Raw genomic sequence first — 25,606 nt, 5'->3', positions numbered from 1 at the left:
TTAATTCATGGCATCTTTAACACAACACCAATGTTACATCAGAACAGTGCTGTTTGTGCAACATGATAATTAATTAAACATTAAAACAAATGGCTATTAAATGTCATACAGTAATGTCCCGATCAGCGTGGATTGGTCAGAATAAGCTATGGACACTGAAATACATTGAGATATACTCAGATACATGCGTGCGCACGCACACACACACACCTCTGTAATCATTAGCCCTAACGCTCCGGAGACAAAGGGATAAAGAAGTTCTCCTATTACACCTGCTCAGCTCCACTGAGCATCCACTATTTTGAAGTTGTAAAATATGAAGCTAAAATAAAGCATAGAGAGATTATTTTCTCATTTTCGTAAAATAAATGCATCATTGCAAGCACAAATCTATGTCAGACTGTCTTGACATGACACTTCTCATAGTATCTATCTGGTACTTATGGTGAGACCTTCAGTTTTTAATCACTCAATCTAGTCAGTTTAGTTTTAGCCATCATTTATCCAACATATACCAGAAAAGTCATTTATAGTATGCATGCATTCATGTATGCCTTTGAAGTTTACCATTGTCAACTGCAGATGCACATACATTTTGAATAAAAGTTAATTTATTTCATCATGTCATTATGAATGAGTTAAAATCTGAAAATGTTCTTACGCCCTGAAATGACTATCCATCTCAAATGACGTAAAATTAGACGGCTTGGGCGGAGCATCCGTTAACTCATCCCCTTCAACTGTCAGTCAGCTGCCAGTTACATTACAAAATGCAACAGCTCTTTTTTACAACCAATCTATTCGTAGTGAAAAACGCAAGCCACGCCCACTAATTTTCTCATTTGAAATTCTTTTTCACTCGAAAATGCGTCAGAATAAGGAAGTAAAAATGATCGAAACTTCCGGTTCACAGGGACATTAACCTTTCTAAATTCATTAAGCTGTATATGGGTAGTTGACAAAAAATGTGTCCTATAATGAAAACAATGAAGAGCATAGTCTTTCGACTTTTGGAAGATCGCAATAAATAAGCTCTGTGATTAACAAAGGTTTGTGATGTTTACACGTTTTGTCTATCAAGATGAAACACTGCATTTGTTACTTTTGAAGCTGAAATACAATCGGCAGAAGTAAAATGCTAACACGATGCTATAAACAGACTACACTTAAGGTCGCTCGATATCAACGTCACCACCACCAAGCCTCCGACAACTCTTTCAAACTTTATTAAAAATGTGTTCCCTGGTAAGTAATTACTCCGTGAATTAATCCGTATCTACGTTTTAAGAGATTTGTGAGCTTTTTATGCGCGATGACGTCTAACGTCCCCGCCAAAGGAAGTAGTCGCTTTTAGCAACCGCCGTTTTTAAGATACGCTAAGGCTTTAAAAAATCACAAGCGGGTTATAATTGGTGTGTTTTATGTCATAGAATAAAACGTGAAAATATTTAGAGGTTTTGTTTCCCACAGACCTTATTTCGGGCAATTACCAAAAACCCATTCAAAAAACCTATATAGACTTAGGAGCGATGAAACCGGAAGTCCTAAAATGCTAACTCGCTTCCGGGGTTTGCATACAAAAATACGTCATCTCTGCGGCTCCCTATAGATAATAAATGATCACATCATTATCTCCAATCAAAGCCAACCGTATACACACAGTTATACACCCTTCCCCACACCCGACAGAAACACTGTCTGGTTACTGAATCCAAATGGTCAACCTATTATTAATATTAATCATGCATAGTGAAGCTCAGCTATTTACACAGGATATCAATCCTTAGTAAAAAAAAACTCAGATGGGCAGGTAAACAATCAAATCGCAGCTCATTTAGCTGATTCGTGTAATAAGTATTAGCAAGCAGCAGACATTTGTCTGGTTACCACTTCAAAAGACACTTGGAGTAGATACAGTGATTCTGTTATTCTCTATTAAGGGTGACTATGTTTTTTGTGGCTCTGCATGTACATGCTAATCTAGAAAGGGCCAGTTGTTATGCTCGCCTTCACTCTTTGTATGTGCCCAAGGACCAGGGATTCCCTCTCTTTTCTCCTCCTTCTAACAGACTGAAAAGGAGACTCTACTTAAAAGCCCATTCATGTGCCAGACCGCCCTGACGGATTGGTTTGGCTGGTTAACGCAGTGAAAGGCACTGTTATGCAGATGCGAGCAGGTTATTCGGGGGGCAGAGGCCAGTGTTTCTCCAGCCAGCTCCAAATGACTTTAAGGAAGTTAAAACAAACTATCTGTGTGAACATTTCTTTTTCTTTGCACCGTTCCTATATGCTGAGACTAAATCTTATCATAACCCAAAGTTCAGAGAACACAGTCTGTTGGCTATGTTTCTCTTTATTTCCTTTTGTCAAGAACTCCATCTTTACAATACCTGCAAATATCTGAAGTTTGAGCAAAAGAGCTACATGCCAACCAAGTGGGTCATATAAGCTGGCTGATCAGATAGCAAATACTCAAAGACCTGATTCTAATAGGGGTAGTAATGAGTCTCATTAACACAAAGAAAATCAATCAAGCCAACGGGGACCGTAAATTATTCAAATCATCATGTTACACAAGCTACAATATTCCTTCCTTCTACATTACAGGCTCAATACCTGCTACTGTATATGCTGCAGCCAGGACAAAAACAAAAACGCTTGCAATTTTACCTTCTGAAATAACATACAATGCTTAAAATTGAGTAATAATGTACTAATATCACATAGTCAGACTTTTGACCACAGGCGTGTCTGGTGCACATTACAGCTAATTTAGGAAGAGAATTAGCACCCAAGAACTGTTCATTAATACAGGAACAGACTGTAATTTCTTGCCTTACAAAACAAATATGATATTGTTTATTTCACGAAGATCTTACAAATATACACAAAGCACAGTATATAAATGTGCTAGCGGATGTCTAGTCATTTGCTAATAGTCCTTTCCTAAATAGCTTTTGAGCATTTCACACCACTAATCTGAAAAAAAACTGTTGTGATTTGGGCATGAACCTGGTACATTGTAAACAAGACTTTGTTGCCATACTGATCTCCTATAAGCCTTTACTCTCGGCACAATGTAAACTCAGCCAATCAGATTAGAGTTTGACAGTACTATGCATCAGACGGTCCATGAGCTTACTGTGGGTGGTCTGTGTGCGTGTTGTCTGTGAGACTAAAGCAGAATGGGTTTAAAGGAATAGTTCACCCAAAAATGAAAATTCTGTTATCATTTATTCACCTTCTTATTATTTTAAACCTGTGTGACTTTCTTTCTTCTGCAGAACACAAAAGAAGATTTTGAAGAATGTTGTGAAACCGATTGTGAACAGTGACGGTACCCATTGACCTGCACTGGTTTTGTGTCTATACAATAGAAGTTAATACCATCGCTGTTTGGTTACCCACTTTCTTAAAATATATTCTTTTGTGTTCTGAAGAAGAAAGAAAGAAAGTCAAACAGAGGCAGAGTTACAGAATTTTTGGGTGAATATCCCTTTAAGAACAGCAATAAATTCTTTGTATAATGTGCATTTTTAGGTCTGTGGTCTTATTCATAGAAATAATCAGTAACAAACTGCAAAATGTGTCCCGTGGTACAAAAATCCTGTAGTTTTTTTTTTCTTTTTTCCAAAGCAACTTACTGTAAATATAGGTTTTACATCTTATCAATACACTTATTCCCTGGGAATCAAATCCTTGGTGTTAGGGGCATGCTCCACCAGCGACAAGAAAGCCAAAAACATTTGAACATAAGACTCAGTTCATTGAGGACAAGCCCCCTTGGCTTTACACAGTTACAGCAGGACATGCCTCCAATTAATACTTAGGCATGCATGAATATTTCAAGACAAATATTTTATGCTTTACAGATGGTAAAAGTGAATATGGGTTGATGTCTCCACGCATAAACTTTTCATTTGCACCAATATGTCCTCTGCTCCATCCTACTGCTTTCTAATAGACTGAATGGAATATTAGTTCTGGTATGGAGATGATTTTCTGACGTTCATCATCACTAGGTTTACTCATGCACAAACACGACCTTGACAGTGTGCAAGGTCACTCGCGGCTGATTTTTACTTTCTGTGAAGCTGAACTTTCTCTCTTGTTCACTCATTCACATACACAAACCAAAACAGCCATCTTGATAACAATCTCTCTTTATAAAATGCCACAGACGCTAGTGTTGGTAGTCTGTAGGAGACCCCATACTGTGTCATGGGTCACTCAGGTTCACACAAAGAGATGTCCACAGCACTATGTTTCAAATGTCCACTGTAAGTTTGATGGGAAGACTATTTAGTTTTATTGTAGCCTAGCAAAAGACAGGCAATTAAAAGCACATTCCAGAGCTGACTGTTGCCCCGTAATGGTTTACAGCAATAGAGAACAGCCGGATGAGGATTTCTTCTTACCCTCTAACCAAGCAACCCCTCCCGCTAGTGGCTCCCCATAAGAAGACCAGTCGCTGCCTTCTTTACAAAGCAAACAGAGAAGGACAAAATGCTCTTTGAGTTGATCCGATGCATTGGATCTTGGCTAACAGACCTTTACTACATGGACGTATATGACGTTTCTCTAAAGCATAGCGAGAAGCTCACAAAGTCACTTTCAAAAACTTGGATACGACATTGTGACATTTTGTATTATTTCCAAACAAAAACAGATGTTTGAAGTTGAGAAATTGTTTTTCATATGGTCATTACTCAGATGTCAAAAATGACATATGAAATTATAATAATTATGATTTTATTATGATTTCCATTTTAATCCATAGCATTTGCCACTTCACAGGTCACTCTTCTGAACCAGAAACAGAATGTGGAGAGACCTTTAGACTCGCTCAAGCAAAAATAAAGCCTGAATATCCTGGCTTGAAGCGTGAACAGCTAGCTTAGTGTATGCTGTTATCTTTGCACATACAGGTCCTGAAAAATATGCCTGCTGGCTCTGGCACGCACTCAGCTCTTTTTAGATTCTATTGAGTTCTCCTATTGTGTTGTGACTTTATCTAGCAAAGAACACCAATTTTCTGTTGAACATACAGAAGCATAGAAATATGCCAACCTCTACTTTCCCGACCAAATACGCCATCGAAACTCTTTCAAACTTGAAAACTGTTCACTTAAATCTGACTGGGAGGCTGGAATCATCTCTGTCTCAGGCCACTGTCTGCATTTTCAGAATCAACAAGGGGTCTTACCTCCATTTATGCAGAATGAAGCCAGGACACTGCTCTCCACAAACATTACAAGGTTGTCCTCTGTAAAAGCTATCAAACACAGTGGGCTATAGAGAAAAAAGTCAGATTTTTATATTAATGCAAATATGATAATGTACATAATCATAATGTCAGATTAATCAAACACTTGTCTTGGTATTTGAGACAGCATTACTGTATAAAAGCATTTGAGATATAGAACATTGAAAAGAGCTGTACAGTCGAAGAATGTTCTACATGCATTAAAGCAACTTTAAAAAACAACGCATATTTTAAATGGAACTTCATTCACATTACAAAGAGAATTAAAATACAATTCACAGCCATGCATTTGCATGCGTTGTTATATCATAACACATGTTGGTAAATAATTAATTTGCATGAAATAAAATACAATGAAAAAAACAAAATGTCTTTTTGGAGTCAAGCTTGAAATAAACTGAATGGCTAAACCTGATGCCTGACTGATCTAATATTTGTTGGTCCGTAACTTCACGTTTCATCACTTCCAGAGCTACATGCAAATAACTCACTATACTAATCACTACAAAGAGCCGCTTTCTTTAAATACATCACTAATGCGCACCGAGTAACGATGCATAACAATTTAAGTCATTTAAATGTGTCGTTAATAGAACAGCCCAGACCACTTTACTCACCGACCGGCTGGAGTTTCCTTTTTTAAGGTTTCGGGTAAACATGACGCCTTGAGCGAATTAAATGTAAAAAGCTTCTGAAACGGGTCCGACAGTCGAGACGGTAGAAGATTGGTGGAGAAATGCTCATCGCCGCTTTGGGGTTAGAGGTGCTCGTGCGGTCCGTCCCATCAGTTTTGTTGTGAGCTTGTGCATGAAATGACTGCATTTCCGGGCACGCCGACGCTTCTTTAAAGTAATCCGGCAAATGTCAACGCAAATAGCCTACATTCCTGTGAGAGTAGTCCGCAGATATAAAGTCCACATAGATATCTATTGCACATATGTAAATTACACATTTTCGTTGTTTATGTTAGATTGTTTGTGTGCGCACGAACTATTTTTAACATTTATTTTGCATAACTAGCCTGCTTAAAAACGTTATATTATATATAACTATTATTTGCAAGCAGTTCATACGGGAATTTATGTTCAAAATTGCCTTTCATGGATACATTTTCTTATCCGCAATATTTTGTATTTAAAATAACATAGATGTTGAGAAAGAGAGCGAGCGAGAGAATGTAAACACGTCGTCACCATCATGATTCACACCTTGTTAAAGTGTGTTGGAAAATGTGTTGGTGTTAAAAATTTTCTAGCGCTCGTTTCAGATGTAAAAATGAGTTAAAATGCATAAAAGTGGTCAGATGAATGTTTGTAAACCCATAGGTTTTTTTTAGTGTATAGGTATCTTCTCTGTTGGATTTGAATGGGGTCTGGTTAAATACAAAATGTGAGTTGAATCATAGATGCTCATCTGTGAGGATCCATAACACCTTAATCCCAGCAAACAGCCTCAGGGATGTACTGACATGAGCCAATAATAAGTTTATGTGTTATGTGTAATAAATTTGTGTGTTGTCATGGTGACAGTAAACTGTGTCTGGGCTTTTGAGTGTTTCACCTGTAACACTGTAATCTACCAAAGCGTTTACTATATCTGAGTGCCCCTCTCAACCCCACCCCCACCTCCGGGCAGGCATCCATTAAAGATCCCAGTTAAAATACGTGTTAACACTCCACTAAACATCCTCGGATTCTGCTTATCCGCTCCGTGTTTTCCCGCTCGCTCCCCAGTATCAGACAGTCTCTGTCCGCGCGCTGGAGTAAAGACGACAGTTTCAGAAGTTCATCCCATCACTGTAAGGACATTATCCACATTACAGACAGTGCTTGATACGCAGAATTAATAATTTGATCGTTTGTTTTTTGTATGTAATGTTTTGCTCCTGGTTTTCTATTATTCATTTAATATAAATAAATGAATCAGATCATCTTCTCATCGCCACAATAGCACCATCTTTAAAAAGCCCATAAAAAAAAAAACATATGGCTTTTCAGTGCAAAGATATATAATACACAACATAAAATATGTTTAAGTAAAAATGACCTCAGTTGTTTTGACTCAATCTATTGATGTAGATGTAATATTTTACTGCTATTCCAATGATTCTATTAAATAAAAATAAGCAATGTTTCTGTTTTTTCTGTATAATATTTCTATATAATATAATAGATTGCTTTTTACTAAAATATGGCACCAGTGATGTACCATTAGATGTCAATGTACCAAAAGATTTTTACCAAACCACTGACGGGAAAGTGACCACATATTCACGCCTTTAAAAAAAAAAACATTGAGATCACATTTTGTCAGAACACAGCCTTTACACTGCACCTGTAAACTAGATTAGCTGAGTAGATTAGCTGAACCTACACACAAACTATTCAAAAAATAGAAAATATATTTTTCAGCCTGTAAAGTTTATAAATATATTGGGAGGTTTCCCGGAGAAGGTCTGTAAATTATTGTTAATGTTATGTCCAAGGACAAATTATACTAATTTATAGTAATCCCATTTAACAATACACAAGGTGAATATTTGTTAATGACTGATTTTCTGAACACATATGCCAAATATAAAAAATAACATGCATGATTTTGTTTCATTTAAAGGACTAGTAAATTCCTCTGAACCTAACCTTACCCCTAACCATCCCATTCAAAGTGGGTTCCTGAGTGTCTTTACACGTACAGCATCACCGAATGTTAAGAATCCATTTCCTTCAACACAACACATTCAATTTTCCAACAAATACGTACAAAACTAAACCCACACATTCTGTTTGCAAAATGTGTTCTTGACTGTAATGCTTTTACTATAAGGCTCCCTCTGTTCAGTTTGGTTTCTCTTAAACATTTAATAATAAGAGATAAAATAAATCAAACTCATACTAACCATTATTTGTATTTTAAATTAAAAAAATCAAAATGATAAATTAGCTGTTACTATTACTATTTTGCTAATTAAAACACAAAAATATGTGAGCGTACTGCATATAAAAAACATAGACACAGTCTTGTTTCTAAAATTACACAAGATATCAAAAAGATGTTCTTCGTTGTCTTCAGCACCACAGACACAGATGAGTGAAAGAGATCAAATTAAACTTCATGAAAAGAATTAAAAGAAACATTGTAATTGTAATTGTAATAATAATTGCATCCTATAACCTGCGCCACTGTTACCTTCTGTCAGACAGGAATATTTAAAAAAGGTCAACCTCTGCCAGATTTTATAGCAATTCATTTAGCAGACCTGACAAGTACCCAAGTATCCTGAAACTTCAACCAGAAGTCCAGAGTAGGAGCAAGCGGTGCATTTTCCACAATAACCGCCACATATCCCAGTTACTCTAGTGCCATCCTGTGGGGAGAAAAAAATGTATCGAGACCAATATGTGGATTATTAACTTTGTTAATTTGTTTTGTCTTACAATGTTACATATTGTACTACGTATAGGACAGTGCTTTTTATGAAACAATTTACCATTATAGGTTAATTTTATCTGTATGATTAGCTTTTAAAAAAGTGTCCTCCACAGCACTTGACTTACAACAGTCAGTTCTTTGTCTATTAGTCTTTAGAAAGTGGATTCTGTTAAATGTCTGCCAAAAGTCTCCCTCTGCTATTTTAACAACTGAGTGTACACAGCAGCTGCTCAATTGTGTTCTAGTAACAGGCCACTTGCACCAAAAGGATGAGAGAGATTTTGCAACTGGCTACACACAAACTAAAGCCAACTTGCACTTGCAATCTTTAATCAAAAACAGCAACAACTCTTCACCACATGACATAAGCAACAAAAAAAAGGTAGTACTATACTGACTGTTCGGTGGCCAAGCATTTTTAGCCCTCCCCTCCAGGCCCAACTTATAACAAGCCAATCACAAAGGGAAGGGCAAAATAAAGCCCCGCCCTACATTTTTTTCAAATTTCAGAAGCAGTTTCACTTGGCTATACGTCACGATATGGAAAAGAAGTCAATCACAACTTCCGTCTCATGGTGACTAAGAGAAAAATATTATTTATTGTGGAGTTTTACCCTTCCGTGACTGCTGTGAATTACCTGAGATTTGTGTATGTCAGCAACGGCATAGTTTCCTTGTGAAATCCAGCTGGTCCTATCTGCCACCTTAAACCCAGTTCCTGAGAGGTTGATTCTAAACCGGCCCTGAAAAGAGCAGAGAAAGGCACATCTGTTTGTGCAGTGACGACCTTTCCTATGCCTGGCAATAGGTGGCAGTAATGAGCGATTTTAACCACATAACGTCTCTGTATGTTAGAATCAGATAAGAAAACTGCTGCATGACAAAACATTGCACATTTATTATAGCACAAAAAACATACAGGATTGTGATATTATCATATATGTGACCCTGGATCACAAAACCAGTCTTAAGTAGCACGGGAACATTTTTAGAAAAAGACAGAAATACATTGCATGGGTCAAAATTATCGATTTTTCTTTTATACCCAAAATCATTAGGATATTAAGTAAAGATATTTTGTAAATTTTCTACCCTAAATATATACAAACTTTATTTTTATGAGTGGATGGCTTGTTACAGTGCCTCTGATTAACAACTTCAAAGGCAATTTTTTCAATATTTAGATTTTTTTTTGCATCCTCAGATTCCAGTTTTAAACAGTTTTATCTCAGCCAGATATTGTCCGATCCTGACAAACCATACATCAATAGAAAGCTTAATTATTCAGATTTCAGATTATGTAAAAATCTCAATTTCGAAAAATTGACTCATAAAACTGGTTTTGTTGTCCAAGGTCACATATATTTAGTGATAAACTAAATACTATCTGCAGTGTTGATTAAACAGAAATAAATCTGTTTTCTCCTTGGGCCTAGTATTTTTCTGCTGAATGATGCCTCAACTAATATAGGTAGGCTTTGTTTGCATGCGTATTTCTCTGATAAAATGACAGACAGTAAGAATGATAAAAGATGTACTATAAATTCTTTATATTTGGGGCAGCAATACACCATGTTTTTAATCTCTTTTATCCTGCTTATAGTATCAAAGGTGACCACTTATAAGCCAGCCCACTTCGACTGCAGAATTTTATGTTGCTTTCTAATGAATATTAATTAAGTTTGTATCCTATAGACATGCTTTTCCTTGTTGAAATAATAATAAATAATAAGTAATTTAGTAAATATTTTCCACTCTTTTGAGTGTTTAAGCTTTACAAACACAAACACAACTTAAAGAAAGAGAATTCAGAACTTAAAGGGGTAGTCCACACAAAAAAATGAAGATTCTGTCATGAATTACTCATCCTCAACTTGTTCCAAACCTGCAGGGCTCGACTAACCTTCTCTGCACTGGTTGCACTGGTGCGCCTAACTTTTTTTCTTAGGTGCACCAGCACAAAAGTTAGGTGCACCCAAATTTTCGACCGCATCGCATTTAACACCGCAGTTTTACCAGTTCACTTTTTTTTTTAAATCGCTGTCCATATAGGCAAAATTGACTTGTAAATGATTAACTAACAATCTGGTCAACATAAAGTTCTTTATTTGAAGCACAATTCTACAAGAAAGGTAACTGACTGAAAAAGTGTTGGTGCTTAAAGTGCTTCACTGAACTGAAACCTAAAACATCTCAAGATAAATGGACCAGGGCTTGACATAACCTGGGAGGTTGATGGCTCAGTGTCAGAGCATTGCTTATGATTTTCGGACCGATCAGGCCTTAACTTAAAATTATTCACGAAAAAGTTGTCGATCGTTCTTTTCATCTTCTCTCATCATCCGCGGCTACATCCACTCTGTTTAACTGACAGGCCTATAGGCTCCTCCCCTCTCTGTCTGACTGCAGCACACGCATTTTCACACGTACACACCAGAGGTTGCGCTAGACTTTTTTATTGTCCGTCATTTTGACTGACAGGCTCGTAAAAAATCCGTCACAATCTATTATTACCCGTCACTATTGTGCAAGGTGGCGTTAGGTGGTAATTAGTTGTTCGTGACGTCATCACGCTGTACTTGCGTCTCGGAACTTGTTGCATTTTAATACAACTGAATACAACGGAATTTGGAGGAAAACGGGTTTAAAGTTAAGTGATGGAAATAAAAGCACAACAGTCCAGTATCACAAGTAAAAGTCACTTTAGAGTAGTAAAAGACTTACTCTAATAACAATTTAATAAAAAACATTTCCCAGTGTTGAAGTCTATAAAAATACTGTACAAAACCGTTTGAATAAAACAAAAGTAAGGAAAATGGTGCAGGGCACACTTACGAGAGCTCTGCCGTTATCACTACACAAGGAAACTAGCAAACATTACGGAAAACAACTAATAAGCAGTGAAGCAAGTTTTACGTTGTTTATCATGTGCATAGTGTCTGGACTTTTGATCATCCCTTGTATGTTTTGCGATCGGATAACTCCCGGTGCTGCAGACGGGGAGCTCTGTCATCTCACGAAAACATTGTATGAAAAAACTTTGCATGTCGTAGTTTACACAGGACTGGCGGGAAATGTGCATTGATACTCCTTCATTCTTCATGATATGTGGTTTACATTGATAGGTGTCCCAGCGTGACATCCGACGGGTTTTCCCAGATCGCATCACATATGTCTAGTCAGTCAGTAACAATGACAGGTGAAAACACGCACGACCCTTCGCGAGCATATCACGCTCTAATGAAGGGAAACGGGGAGTTACAAATTGCCCTTATTGTAATCCGTCAAAATGACAGACGGCCTTCAGATTTTTCCGTCACTGGTAAAAAAAATCTGTCAATGACAGAGAATTTTCATTTAACGCGCGACCTCTGGTACACACACGAACAGGAAAATCTGGACCACGGCCAATCAGAGGGGGGTCCGCCCTTCACAATCTCTGATTGGTTTAGACCACGATATGGGCCTAGTGTGTCTGTTGTTGAATCACAGGGAGACTTTCAGAGTCGCGGAGACTTTTTTTCTCCCTCGAACGGCTGGTTGCACCAGTGCGACCTCAGATTTTTCTTAGTCGCACCATTGAGAAATAAGGTCGCACTCTAGAGCCCTGACCTGTATACATTTTTTTTCTTCTGTTGTACACAAAGAAAGATATTTGGATGAATGTTAGCAACTGAGATTTCTTGAGCACCATTGACTACCATAGTAGAAAAATGATTGTGGTATATATTTTGTTACTATAATTTTAGGGGACTGAAAACGCAAACTTTTGAAAACAGGTCTCAAAGTGCAATTTTTTGAAAACGCCGCTGTTTTCTTTTCCCATGTAAACTGCAAGACGGAACTTTCTGAAAACGATGAAGTCACGCACATGCATATTAAGCGCTCAATCGCGCGAGTATAGTCAAAACAATATGGCAGCTTCCCGTACTGCGAGCTCTCGCTGCTTGACTATGTATTAACGTTTCCCCAGCAAAATGTGGATTTGCTGCACCAATAAGACCAGCGGAGACACACTATTTACATTCGCCAGACTTTAAACACACATACTGTATATGTCGACCAACGGTATTAAAAAGCCAATTATGAAATTGTCAGAATCGAAATGTCCTTTGAAACGTCCCTAGTTAAGCTGGACAGTGCATTTGCACAAAAAATGGTTTAACTGAGTATCACATATTGATCAAATGTGTACTTCAATGCACCACAATGTCACTTTGGGTAAAAGCATCTGCCAGATGCAAAAAAAAGTGTAAAAAATAAGCCATCTTACTTATAATGGTAATTTTGCTAAGGTCCACTCTGACACTTGTAAAAGTAGATAGACCAGCGTGGTCTCTGTGTAGTCTCGCCTACACTGGCAGTCTTCTCTCTTGCTTAAATTGGATGGACACTGTGTGGGATCCATCGTTCTGGACAACAACACAACAATGTTCTGAATTAAATACAAATTCTATCTGTCACTTACCACAGAACAATCACAGCTTGTTTGTAAAAGCCAAATGCATTGACACTAATGAATTTATTAGATTAGAATTATTAGCTCCGTAGACAACCATTGTGTGTGTATGTCATGTTTTGTGACCAAACATACACACATTCAATCTTTCCAATTTAGAGACTATTACCTGTATCCAAAGACTTCAAAGAAGTTCTCCTCTTCACCGGTGAACAATGTAATATATTCCTTAGGACTGTCAGTGTTCATATCTGAACAGTAAATCTGAAGAGAGGAGAAAAGAATTGATGTTTTGTAACACAGGAATTCATTCTTTTCTACTATTATAGAATACACCAAAGCCAACATTTCTCAGACAATGAGTAGTGTTATTAAAACGATTGCACTTAATTTAATGCAAAAGATGAAGACCTTAAAATTGTTACACAGATGTGTATTTTTCATGCATATTACATTTTCTGGTCCACAAGGTGATTGGAACATTACGACACATAACAATGTTCTTACCTGAGCTGTATGTCAGAAATGGAAATTTAACAAAGCATGAATAATGTCTAACTTTTAACTCTTTCCCATCTATGTTCAAAGTCTGCTCTTCATCAGAAAACAAGTTGTTCTGGAGCTGTACATCTTTGCTGTTGGTGGGGAAGTGACCTAAGAATGAGAAATAATTTATATATTTATCTGTTACAAATGTCCAACGCATTTTTATTGAAAGTCCTCATGTAATCGAAATGGAAGTTTAGTGGCTTTTCCTAACTTATGACAATAAGAAATCTACAATTTTAATGACTGCATTTTTCACAGTACTTTAGTGGGACTGCAAGGCATTAGTGGCGTGATCCCATTTGCCCTTAAAAGGAAGGCAATTCCAAAAGTGTTACTTTTTTTCCGCCCGGTTCTGAACCAGGGACCTTTGCGTGTTAGGCAAATGTGATAACCACTTCACAACAGAAACTCTTGGTAGATTTTGTTTGCCCCTGTTTGACTCATTCTAAAAATATTCTGTTTGAGGCCTATGGATCTAGAGTGCACAACAGTCCCAGAAGTTTCTGCCCGACCACATGTGTGACTAACCACTTCTCTATAGAATTTTGTCTGTGTCTTGTGTCTAAAAAAATTATTGTTGTATAGCTTTAATCCTCCCAGTAACATGGCCTTGTAAAGTAACGGTACTGTTTAGCGTGTTGACAAAATGTTTATATGCTCGCCTACTTATAAGTCGCTTTGGATAAAATCGTCTGCCAAATGAATTAATGTAAATGTAAATCTTTTCAAGTCCTTGCAGCATGTAATAAAACATAGCCATTTGAAAACCCAGTAACCCTACTGACCGCACACACCAGTTTTCTGCTAAAACATCCAAAAATGTGAAGAGAGTTCTGCATTTACAGCATGGTCCTTTGACCCCAAGGCCTAAAAGCTATAACTTGTTTCCGCCTGGTTTCAAATAGGGGACCTTTCACATGTTAGGTGAACATGATAACCACTACACTACAGAAACACCCGATGGTAAGAAATATTCTGATGTGGCCAATTGTATGTGACAGTGACCCTTAATTTCTCTGAAGTTTTTCGGTTGTACAGTGTCTGCCAGTTATTTTCTCTAAACCTAAAGTGCATAGGGCACAACAGTTTCAAAAGCATTAGACCTACTTTATTTCTACCTAACCAGAGACCTTTCATGTGTGAGGCTAACCACTACACTAGAGAATCACTGAAAACAGACACCACCCACCCTTTCTTGGAAATCTTCTCAAGTCCTTGCAGCATGTGTCTGTTGCCCCTACAGGCTTCTGCATACACAGCATGGTACGTTTTTGAAAGGGGTAAATAAAAAAACTCATGTTTCCGCCCGGTTTCGAACCGGAGACCTTTCGCGTGTGAGGCGAACGTGATAACCACTACACTACGGAAACCCTTGAGAAACAACTACACTACGGAAGCCCTTGAGAAACCACTACACTACGGAAGCCCTTGAAAGCTGTCGCCTGTTCCTGTTGCTATAAAACATTCTGCTGTGGCCTATGGCAGGGTTTCTCAAATCCCATTGCTCTGAATCTGAACATTTTGCACTTCACTCTTCTGACACAGTTCAGTTCATGTAGATCTTTTTTATACTAATGAAGAGTAAAATACTTTAAACATGCATCTTTTGTCCCTTAGGACATGGCAATTTTAAAAGCATAAATATGTTTCCGCCCGGTCTCGAACCGGGGACCTTTCGCGTGTTAGGCGAACGTGATAACCACTACACTACGGAAACCCTGCTGGTACTTCAAAAAAATGCCCACACAAGCTGCTACTGTACAACGTGAACAGTGGTTCAACTATTTTCTTTAAGCTTTTGGTGAATTACCTGCAAGGGTCTAAATAAATGTTTCCGCCCGGTTTCTAACCTGTGAAACCGAACCTGCCCGGTTTCTAACCTGTGAGGGGAACGTGATAACCACTACACTATGGAAACTAGTGTGTAGTAGCCTACATTAGCTAGAGCTGTACTCACAGGAGGGGCTGGCACATGCTTTTCGTTGCTCGGGTTTGGAGGGGGAGGGGCAATTGTCAGAAACTTCACCCTCTTCTGATATACACTGCACTCTTCTCTCTTTCCAGCCACTGCTACAGCTTGCAGAACACTAGTACACAACAGAAAAGACACACACACACGTATTTTAATCTGACAATGTGGGGTTGTTAGGGATATAATGGTTTGTTTTTATTTAATACTATTGTATAAATATTGCTTTAGTTCAGTGGTTCTCAAACTGGGGGCCCCAAGATGGTTCCAGGGTGGCCACAGATTTTGTGGCATTTTATGAATCATAGAAATATATAATAGATTTTATGCAATCATAAGAAAACTAAGACAACCAAGCAAAAAAAATTCCAGCATTGTGAAAATGTTTTTGGTTCAATTAAAATTCTAAGTTTAAGATTATAAGTCTTTATTTGGGGGGGGTCACAAAGCGATGCACTCTGCACATAAGGGGCCTTACTATGAAAAAGTTTGAGAACCACTGCTTTAGTTAATTACTTGAGATTCATTTTATAATGTATCCATTCAGATCTGCTCAAAATGACAAACTGTTATTGCCTCGGTGCATTCAGAAAAGCTGCATATTTTATTCCGTTTTACTGTATGAATTAGTGCAGTACTTTAATGGACAATTGTTAACAGTAATGTTATTAAACTTACGGCCCCCATATGCCCACTCTCCATGTGTGTGGGGCATGGCAAGGTAACCGAAAGCAGGGTATGACAGCTTCAGGAGGATTGCTGGGACATTTGATAGAAGAGTTAAGACCATACTCATAATTATCAATCCCAGCATGAACCTCGCTGCAGGACACCAGCCTCCTCTGATACCCCTGACCACAGGTGACTGAGCACTAAAATGGAAAACAACCTTGATGAAAACAAAACCATATCCGTAATGTTCAAGACTTTACTGTAACAACCTTGATATAACTTTACTGTAAATGATACTCTATTCATTCAATTAAATTAAATTAATTCAGCACTCTATTCATTCTACTAATTCAATTAAAGTAATATATGGTTAAATAAAACATGTTTTATTCATTACTATGAATGGGGAGGGAATGCAACACTCAATGTGGCTGCTCTAGCAAAGGAAGTTCCGCCTTCCAGTAAAAAGAGCCAATTGTCAATTGATAAAGACTGACGATTTCCTGGGATGGGGCTCTAAACATTCTTGTGAGGCGCTTGTCAACCTGTACAGAGAAGCTGAAGTGACCTCGAAAGACCTGTTTTAGATTTAGTATAGTAGATAGGATGGATTGTGGTCTTGCTATGACTGAAATAGCTGCCCAGAGGTGTTGCAAACATGCCCGCCAAGTGGCAAGACTTCAGTAAACGGATTTTGGCTTCACTCACCTCAGACCACTCTCCTGTTATCCAGATGAAGTCACAGGGTTGTGTGTTACAGGATTCAATATCGGCTGGTTTTATCTGGTTACTGCAGTACATTTCATGCACCTCAGAATCATCCGCATCCAAACACAACACCGCTCGAGCCTTGTTTCCTGTACCACATGTTCTGCTGCACTGAAATAAGGAAAAAATATTACTCGTGACAGATTCTAGCAAGCAGAAAGATTAATTTGTAATTAGACCTGGACTGGTTGGGTTAACTAACAAACGAAAATAAAGAAGGAAAAACGTTAAGGGGATGGAAGAAGAGGTACCCGTTTCTGGGAATCTTGTCACATGCTGTACATTTTTGACAGTGAGCAGCACCAAGCTTTATGCACTGCAATTGTGGGCCCCTCAAGCATCCAACGGGCAAAGTAAACTAGTCTAATAGGCTCCAGCTGCTGTTGAGGGGGGGATGTGGAGGTGTTCTCTAGAGCAGTGCACTACAAACTAATTACACGTCTAAGTGCTGCTATTTCATGCTGCTAACCGTTACATGACCCAGATTTGAGTCTTACCGAACATTTTTGTCTCTCTTTGTAGTCTTTTATTAACGAGTCAATATAATTAGATTTTTAAGGACCTATTTTGGTTTATGTAGTGTCAAAAAACAGTTATTCTTACCTTACCTCTTAACTGACTCTCAAATAATTATTTCGCTGAATCATCCGTCGTCTAATCCCCCTCCTTTCCGCCATTTTACTCTGATCTGATTGGTCAGATCAGATGGTCTAGTCTGCTGTGATTGGCCTACAGCATTCAGCATGTGTCGCAAATGGAACGCCATCAACATTACTGGATTACGGTTTGTCGGTGGTTGGAGCAGGTAAAGTTACAGCAGGTGTATTCAATTAAAATTCCAAGAGGTCCGGTCTTTATATTTTCTACCAAACGGAGGTCTGGACAATATGTTTTCTGAAAATAAATAAATATTTAATAAATTTAGCCCAGTTGAATATATATATATATATACAAGATATGATCTTTTATCAGGCCATTTACTTTATATTTTGATATCCACATGTACAGTATGTATTGTAGGCTCTGTGGCTTTAGGGGAATGCCCTGTAAACAGAAGTCTGATAATTAATATTTGTAAATAAAAAAAACTACTGACAACATACAAACAGCAAATGTAATGTAACAATTAAAATGCTCTCATCATAAACAGAAAACAACGTTACTTACTAAATTAGCCTTTCCATGCCATTCATACCAGAACTACTTCAATTTCCCAATTAGAACGTTGTTCTTTACAAAATGTGACGCTGCTTGTGATAACCCAGCAAAAGTCTTTTTACTGTTTTCTACATAAAACATATTACAGCATATTCTGTGAAAATATAACAACAATATCTTCAATGTTGACTGAATCATGCCACTTTAAATATTGAAATCTTAGTGAAATTAATGCTTGAAATGAATCTTTGGTGCTTGTTATCTTATAATGAATTCGTTTATGAGACTTTAGCCTGGGTTTTCACAGGGTCACAAATGTTTACAGGCTGATCAATAATTCGAATGCTAAATGTAGATAAAAACGTTATGGTTAATAAAATATCACAATCTGCTCGAAAGGTTAAGAGACATGTATAGCACACAGTAAACAGACCGACAGATACAAACGCTTTAATGTTGCTGCATTTTGTTTACTGTTGTGTGTCCATTTACCTGCTCTGCGTGTCTGCACTACTGTTGTTCAAATAAGCACGTGTCTGCTGCTCTTCATACGGCGCGGAAATGAAAACTAAGCGCGTTTGGCGCTAGATGAAGATATTACAGGATATAGCGGCAAAAGATCAAGTACATAAATATTACTGAAAGCGCGTGTGATGTGATTCTCCGTTGTGTAGACGCGCGACTCAATTTAAACAACCAAAATAGTCAAATGGTTTATTAGGCTATGTCTCGAAGCAAAGGTCCGGATCACCTGGGGCATGTTCAAGCTCAAACCGGTGCGCAACGTTTTGCTACGGTTTCCGGGTTGAACGACACGTTTCCTGGAAACGTTTTGCAACGGTGTGCAACAGCGTTTGAGATACGTTTTCTCTTGTTTGGTGGGTGTGTCAAAAATGTCAGCCCAATCAGCAGCAACATGTATATAACCAACGCGGTATTAAAGAGACAGCTCGCACAATGGGTCCAAGTAAAGTCTTTAAATGTGTCCGCTGCAGCTCGGTACACGCAACAATTTAAGATATTAGAAGAGATGTATTTTGTAGTATTCAACACGTATTTATACCGATTTCATCAGGCTCCGAAAATTCTTCAAAAAGAACATTAAGAATGGCCTTCTCAGCTGCCATAGTTCAACTCTTGCGTCATCACAACAGGGTGTTCAACCGCACCACCGTTTCCGTTTAAAAACGTATTGTCGGGGCTGAACGAAGCCCTGTTGTACCGAAATCCGACTCCCCGGACAAATCATATCTTGCATTTCAATATAATACAATATAACTTAAACTAAAATTGAGCAAAACAAGTAGGCTAAATTAAAACAAAAAATGGAGCCCTCTCCCTTCTTGAATAGCCTATCCTATAACTGACTGCTGAAAGAATGTAATGTACTCTGTAGGCCTACAAAATAAATAACACTTAATTAAAAAGTGTCATTCAGCATTATAAACTAAAAATATGAACAAACGAAAATTATTGGATTATTATAGGCTACAAGGCAAAATGACTTAAAGAAAGAAACGTCCATGCAAGGCAAGCAATTCTGACTGACAACCATTTCAGTTCACGTCTCTCCTCCAAACTCCGCCCACAAAAGCTGACGTTCAATCAGAAGGTGCACTCGTGGCAGAGAGGCACAGAACATACTTTTACAAGTTGTTAAGTACTATGGAAGGCCAGAAGGGCCAAAACGTGTGAAACCAACGCGTAAACACATATTACGTGTCACCTACAGAAAGGTGGAAGAAAACAAAGAAAACTATTTCACTTATTAACACACTTCGTTAACTTTACCTATCTGATTTTAACAAAAAAGGAATGCAAGTCAGAAATGATCGGTCAGGTGCTGACAGAAGAGATGTGTTTTTAGCCTTTTCTTAAAGATGGCCACAGAATCTGCTGATCTTGTAGCAGCAGGCAGATCATTCCACAAATGTGGAACCGATCCAGAGAAGGTTCGTGAGAGCAATTTTTTGGGGGGGATTTGGATTTTTGGGGGGATGGCACCACAAGACGTCGTTCATTTGCAGAGCATAAGGATCTGGCGGGTACATACTGTAAGTCTGCATTAGTGAATGAAGATAAGGGGGTGCCAAACCAATGGTGGTCTTGTAGGCCAGAAGCAGAGTCTTGAATTTGATGCGAGCGACTATAGGGAGCCAATGTAACTTAATGAAAAGAGGGGTGACGTGCTCTCTTCGGTTCATTGAAGACCACTCTTGCCGCTACATTCTGGATCATCTGTAGAGGTTTTGTTGTGCAAGCAGGAAGTCCAGCTAGTAGCACATTGCAATAGTCCAGTCTGGACAGAACAAGAGCCTGGACTAGGACCTGCGTAGCATGCTCAGATAGGAAAGGTCTAATTTTCCTGATATTGAAGATGATGAATCTACAGGACCGAGTGGTGCTGGCAACCTGATCTGTGAATTTTAGCTGATCATCGATCACCACTCCCAGGTTTCTGGCCATTCTGGAAGATGTGATGGTTGATGAGCCCAGTTGAATGGAGAAGTTGTGATGGATCTTAGGGTCGGACGGGATTACAAGCAGTTCTGTTTTAGCAAGGTTCAGCTGCAGGTGATGGTCCTTCATCCAGAGCGAAATGTCGCTCAGGCATGCTGAAATGCGTGCAGAAACAGTCGGATTGTCAGGCTGAAATGACAGGTGGAGTTATGTATCATCCGCATAGCAGTGATAGGAAAAGCCATGTTTCCGAATGACAGAGCCAAGGGATGTCATGTATACAGAAAAAAGCAACGGCCCAAGCATTGAGCCCTGAGGCACCCCTGTATCGAGATGTTTGGACTCAGAGACCTCACCTCTCCAGGGGCCTCATGTACAAAGACTTGCGTTGATTCCATACTAAAACATTGTGTACGGACAAAGCTGTAAATGTGCGTATGCACAAAAAAACTCAGACGTATGAATCTCTGCGTACGCAGGATCCCACACATATTCTCTTATCACAATTAACTTGAAATTAAGCGCACATGCACCAGCACTCTGTCTCCTCCCTCAATTAAATAAATTTGAATATGGTAATGAGTACACTTTGGCAAAACCAAGCAGAAAGAAAATGGAAAAACCAAGCAGCAAGAAACGAAAATTTACGGAATGTGAATTGGAGGTGCTACTGTCAGAGGTAGAAGCTAGAAAAAATATTTTATTTGGAACTTTGTCCTCCGGAATTAATAACAAAAGGAAAAAAATGAGTGAGAGAGTTTGGCTGATGCCGTCAACGCAGTGGGATCGGAAAATCGCACTTTAAATGAAATTAAAAAGAAATGGTCGGATATAAAAGTGGAAGTTAAGCGGAGAACTGCTGTGCACCGACAAAGTGTGGGCAGAACAGGCGGTGGAACAGGGGTCAATGAACTCACACCCTTTGAGCAGAGAGTTGCCTCTATTGTAGGCTACACTTTACTCTCTGGAGTAGTATCCGTTGCTGTGGAAGACTCAGATTTACTACAGGACTGCCACGAAGGTAATTTATTATTTATTTGCTTAACGTTGGTACACACCAGCCTGCAATTAATTTCAAAATGCATGCAATCTAGCTCAATTACACCAGATATTTTACGTATCATTTGCATTTATGCCAAATACGTGTACCCATTCAGGGGCGAATTTAATGATTTGGGGGTCCTAGGCAAATCCATGTATGGGGGCCCCAACTATGCACCATTTTACTTTACTGCAACCCATATTTTTCTTCCTCCTCAAAGCACACAACTTTTCACCCCCTGTCAAAGTGACAGGGGAAAACTAAGCTTAATAAACACAGATACTGACTAATTAGAAAAACATGGGATAAGTGTCTTAACAAAACACTTATATTAAAGTTCTAAAAAAATTTGATGAAATGAAAACTAATAAGTTATATAAAGCATTAAATGTATTCAATCAAACAGAAAAGTTTAACATTTTAATATAAGCCTTTTTTATAAGACTTTTTAGCCCATAAGTAACCAGTCTAACTAAATGAGCAAAACTCATTCACACTCTACGTTATAATGATGTACAGCAAGTTAATTTAGGAAATCTTTTCAAGAAATTCAAGAAAATGTAAATTGAACGTAAAACTCCCAAACAGCCGTGAAACACAGCTAATACAGCTCCTAATATAGCTCTTTTACTGAACTCTTCAGCGTCTCACTGCTGGTAACGAAACAACGCCTCCATTGTTTCGTAACTACAGTTACAAATGACAATCTGTTTAATAATGCACGCAGTGTTTTTTGTGAAGACACTCGACATATTTTTGACGAGAGTCTAAGGCGGCACGAAATTTGATTAAGGTGGCCGCCTCCAATTTCTTTATGCAGGAAAAACCCTGATCTGAGATTATATACAAAGTGTGCCCTCTCTCCGTCCTTTCATGCATTGAAATGTGACCAAATTTCTGCACTAGTGCATACAGTACGAATCGTTAGCACTGCACTGACGCTATTATATTATGTCTTTATGTGCCCATCGATCTGCGCAGTGGAGTCAAACAACCTTTCTACCTTTGAACTGGCCCTCTCCTACCAAGCGCACAGTGCTCTTTGTTTGACAGATGTTTTGGTCGTCAATCATTATAACTGTGTTGTCGGTGTTCATGGAGAAATACTCACTGGCACATTATCATTGCTCGTGGCCGGGAGAGTGCTATGTCTGGCGGGAGAGAGATGCGCTACTGCATCTCTTTTTTCTTTTTTTCATGAACTTTCTCTAGCTGGTGTCGAACTCGTCTCGCGCATATACGGTGCTAATGGAATGGTCCACTCTAATCTATAATGGGGGGAGTGCCTTCGTACAGATGTAATAACGTAAAACGTTAACAGGGATATCCCGACTATTTTGATGATTACTTGGGGCTCTACGTGGCTGCTGACATGGCTTATTGGTTAAGTCCACCCCTTCCTTTTGGGGGCCCCTGGTAGCTCGGGGCCCCAGGCGATTGCTACCTTTGCCTAATGGTAAGTCCGCCCCTGTACCCATTAATAATGAACAAACTCAAATCAGAGTTAGCACGTGCCTGTGTTTATTTAGACTTGTGTGGTGCAACAGCAGGAACACTCACCTGAAAAATATCACTGATGCACTCACAGACATAAGTCACTCATTAAACGATTTGGTCAAAAAATGAACTTTGTGTCTGATTACCATTTATATTGTCGCAATCACATGTTGACGGGCCTGAATAGCTTGTTGGTTGGGCTGCACATACACTGGTCCTAGGTCGGGGTCATCTGGCGGTGCTACCACCTCACCAAGTAGTATGCCGTGCCTGTGCGCAACATTGTGCAGCACACCACAGGCCAGCACGATGCGACACACCTTGTCAGGGCAGTATAGCAGCATTCCCCCGGTCCTGTCAAGGCAGCGCCACCAACATTTCAGCTGCCCAATCGCCCGCTCTACAAGTGTGGGTTGGTGAGGGGGGTTAACAACCACGTCTTTAGTGGATAACCGCGGTCTCCTGATGAGCAGTTGAATGATTTTAATATTTTTTTATATAGAAACATAACTTTAAATGCATCACTCACCAAGAAGCCACCCATCGCACACCCTGCCAGCTTGGAGCCTCATCCCAACCATGCTGTTTGTAAGTATGAATGAATCATGATCATAATATTTGTTAGGCGCATTTGTGAGTCACATATTATCTGCACATTTATTGAATGGAAATGTTTCCGATTCACATATGCAAATTCTTCCTCAGATGGCGTCTTTATAGCAATGTGTGTGCAGTCGATTGCTCCGATTACATTAGGAACACCGGCTATCGCTGCAACTTTCGCTTTAATGTTTGGCTGGTCAACTGCATCATATAGGAACCTTATATATCTGGTAGACATGTGGATGATCCCGTCCCATACAGCTGGCATTGCGCGGCTCAAAGACGACTGGCTTATTCCTGAGCGGTCTGCCAATTCCCTTTGGAAAGAGCCAGTTTCCAGGAAACCAAGTGTTGTGAGCACTTGCAAGGGAACGGGTAATGCGTGGCTTCTCGCTGTCTCTCTCTCCAAATTCGGACCCAACTCAGCACAAAGTTCCAAGAGGATAGCCCTTGGAAATCTGAAACGGCTGATAAGCCAGTCATCATCGTGGGCCAGAAAATCATTATGGTCCCTAAAAACTTGTTCTCTTCGGATTCTGCCATTGGCAATGTCCTCTAATAAGGCTAACGCTGCCATTGTCATGGACTAATGGTTGTATTAATTTGCTCATGCTTTTATATGTTCTTTCTTAATTGCATAATTGATAACATATTCCCATAAGGCTCGTGTGACAATAGTGTGTCAATTATTTTATCAATTACAAATTAATCGTAATGTTTCTCACAGCTGGTGGTGCGACAGACTTGTCTAATGATTTGATAGTCTATATGTTTGCAACTTCACTTCATTGCCTCTAAGAGTCGCCAAAGGACAAAAACCACGAGAAATGTACGTACGACAGACATGAAGTTGGCGTGGAGGAACGCACATTCTCACGTTAATTTCACTGTTAGTACATCCGACCATGAGTGTGAAAGCTGGCGTACACAACATTTTTGTGCATACGCAGCGTTGATACATGAGGCCCCAGGTCAGTAAAATCAGTCTTGTTAAACTGGATTTCATTCATTAATTACATTTTGGGGTACTGCAATGTATTTTTCTATAAAATGCTAACTTACTGCAAATGATAGCTAGCAAATTATTTTAAAATAATGTTAGCACATGAAAGCATTGCAAATAAATTGTTTACTTCACGTTATTTGTGTATGTTTTTGACCAGCAAACTATGTGTAATGAAGAATTGGTGTAAATTACACTAGAAGTTAAAGAATTTCTGTCTGTAAGGATATTTTGGTGACCCTAATAAAATCACTGAGTCTTACCTGACTACCTCTAAAAAAAATTCTGGCTACACTCCTGACAACAAACATGCATGTTAACATACTTGAACAAATATATTCTTTCCGCATGTTTTGGTATTGTTGCAAATTGTTCTGGTATATTGTAATTTTAGGTTCTCAGTCCACATAACAATATTTAAAGTAATAATATACCTAGATTAAATACTTCAATTGAATTATTGACATTTTCTGACAATCATAGCATTTATTTCAGTTAAGTTTAATCAGTGTACATTGCATAGAGAAATACAATAATACCATGTATCTTAATACCATATACTCTCTTTAATTCCCCCATAGTATTTTCATTATTAAGTTTTTAATTATGATGTATGTAAAGCTGCTTTGCAACAATGAAAATTGTGAAATGCGCTATATAAATAAAATTGAATATTTTGCAGGTAAACATGTACTTGAATTCTTAGCTCATTGGTTAGGCCCACTTATACT

At 38.6% G+C, this 25,606-nt stretch overlaps 1 protein-coding gene and 2 non-coding genes across 3 annotated transcripts in view; all 3 read right to left on the bottom strand.

The window, feature by feature from the left end:
- The window catches only part of prickle2b (prickle homolog 2b), a 73,481-nt gene extending 67,426 nt beyond the window's left edge, over positions 1-6,055 (bottom strand). Inside the window, exons 1-2 of the mRNA XM_057362123.1 lie at positions 5,884-6,055; positions 5,207-5,292 (exon numbers count right to left, since the gene is read on the bottom strand). Coding sequence (XP_057218106.1) covers positions 5,207-5,292; positions 5,884-5,925 — 128 coding nt within the window. The 5' untranslated portion in view covers positions 5,926-6,055. The remainder of the gene's footprint in view (positions 1-5,206; positions 5,293-5,883) is intronic.
- An 8,945-nt stretch (positions 6,056-15,000) lies between these two features.
- trnav-cac (transfer RNA valine (anticodon CAC)) lies at positions 15,001-15,073 on the bottom strand. The gene has a single exon. It is a non-coding gene; the product is annotated as a tRNA-Val (tRNA).
- Positions 15,074-15,347: 274 nt separating this feature from the next.
- On the bottom strand, positions 15,348-15,420 carry trnav-aac (transfer RNA valine (anticodon AAC)). The gene has a single exon. It is a non-coding gene; the product is annotated as a tRNA-Val (tRNA).
- Positions 15,421-25,606: the final 10,186 nt, after the last annotated feature.

Source organism: Triplophysa rosa, linkage group LG20 (assembly GCF_024868665.1).
Source record: "Triplophysa rosa linkage group LG20, Trosa_1v2, whole genome shotgun sequence".
Classification (NCBI taxonomy): domain Eukaryota; kingdom Metazoa; phylum Chordata; class Actinopteri; order Cypriniformes; family Nemacheilidae; genus Triplophysa; species Triplophysa rosa.
Note: the sequence above shows the minus strand (reverse complement) of the source record. Positions and strands in the feature narration are given on the sequence as shown.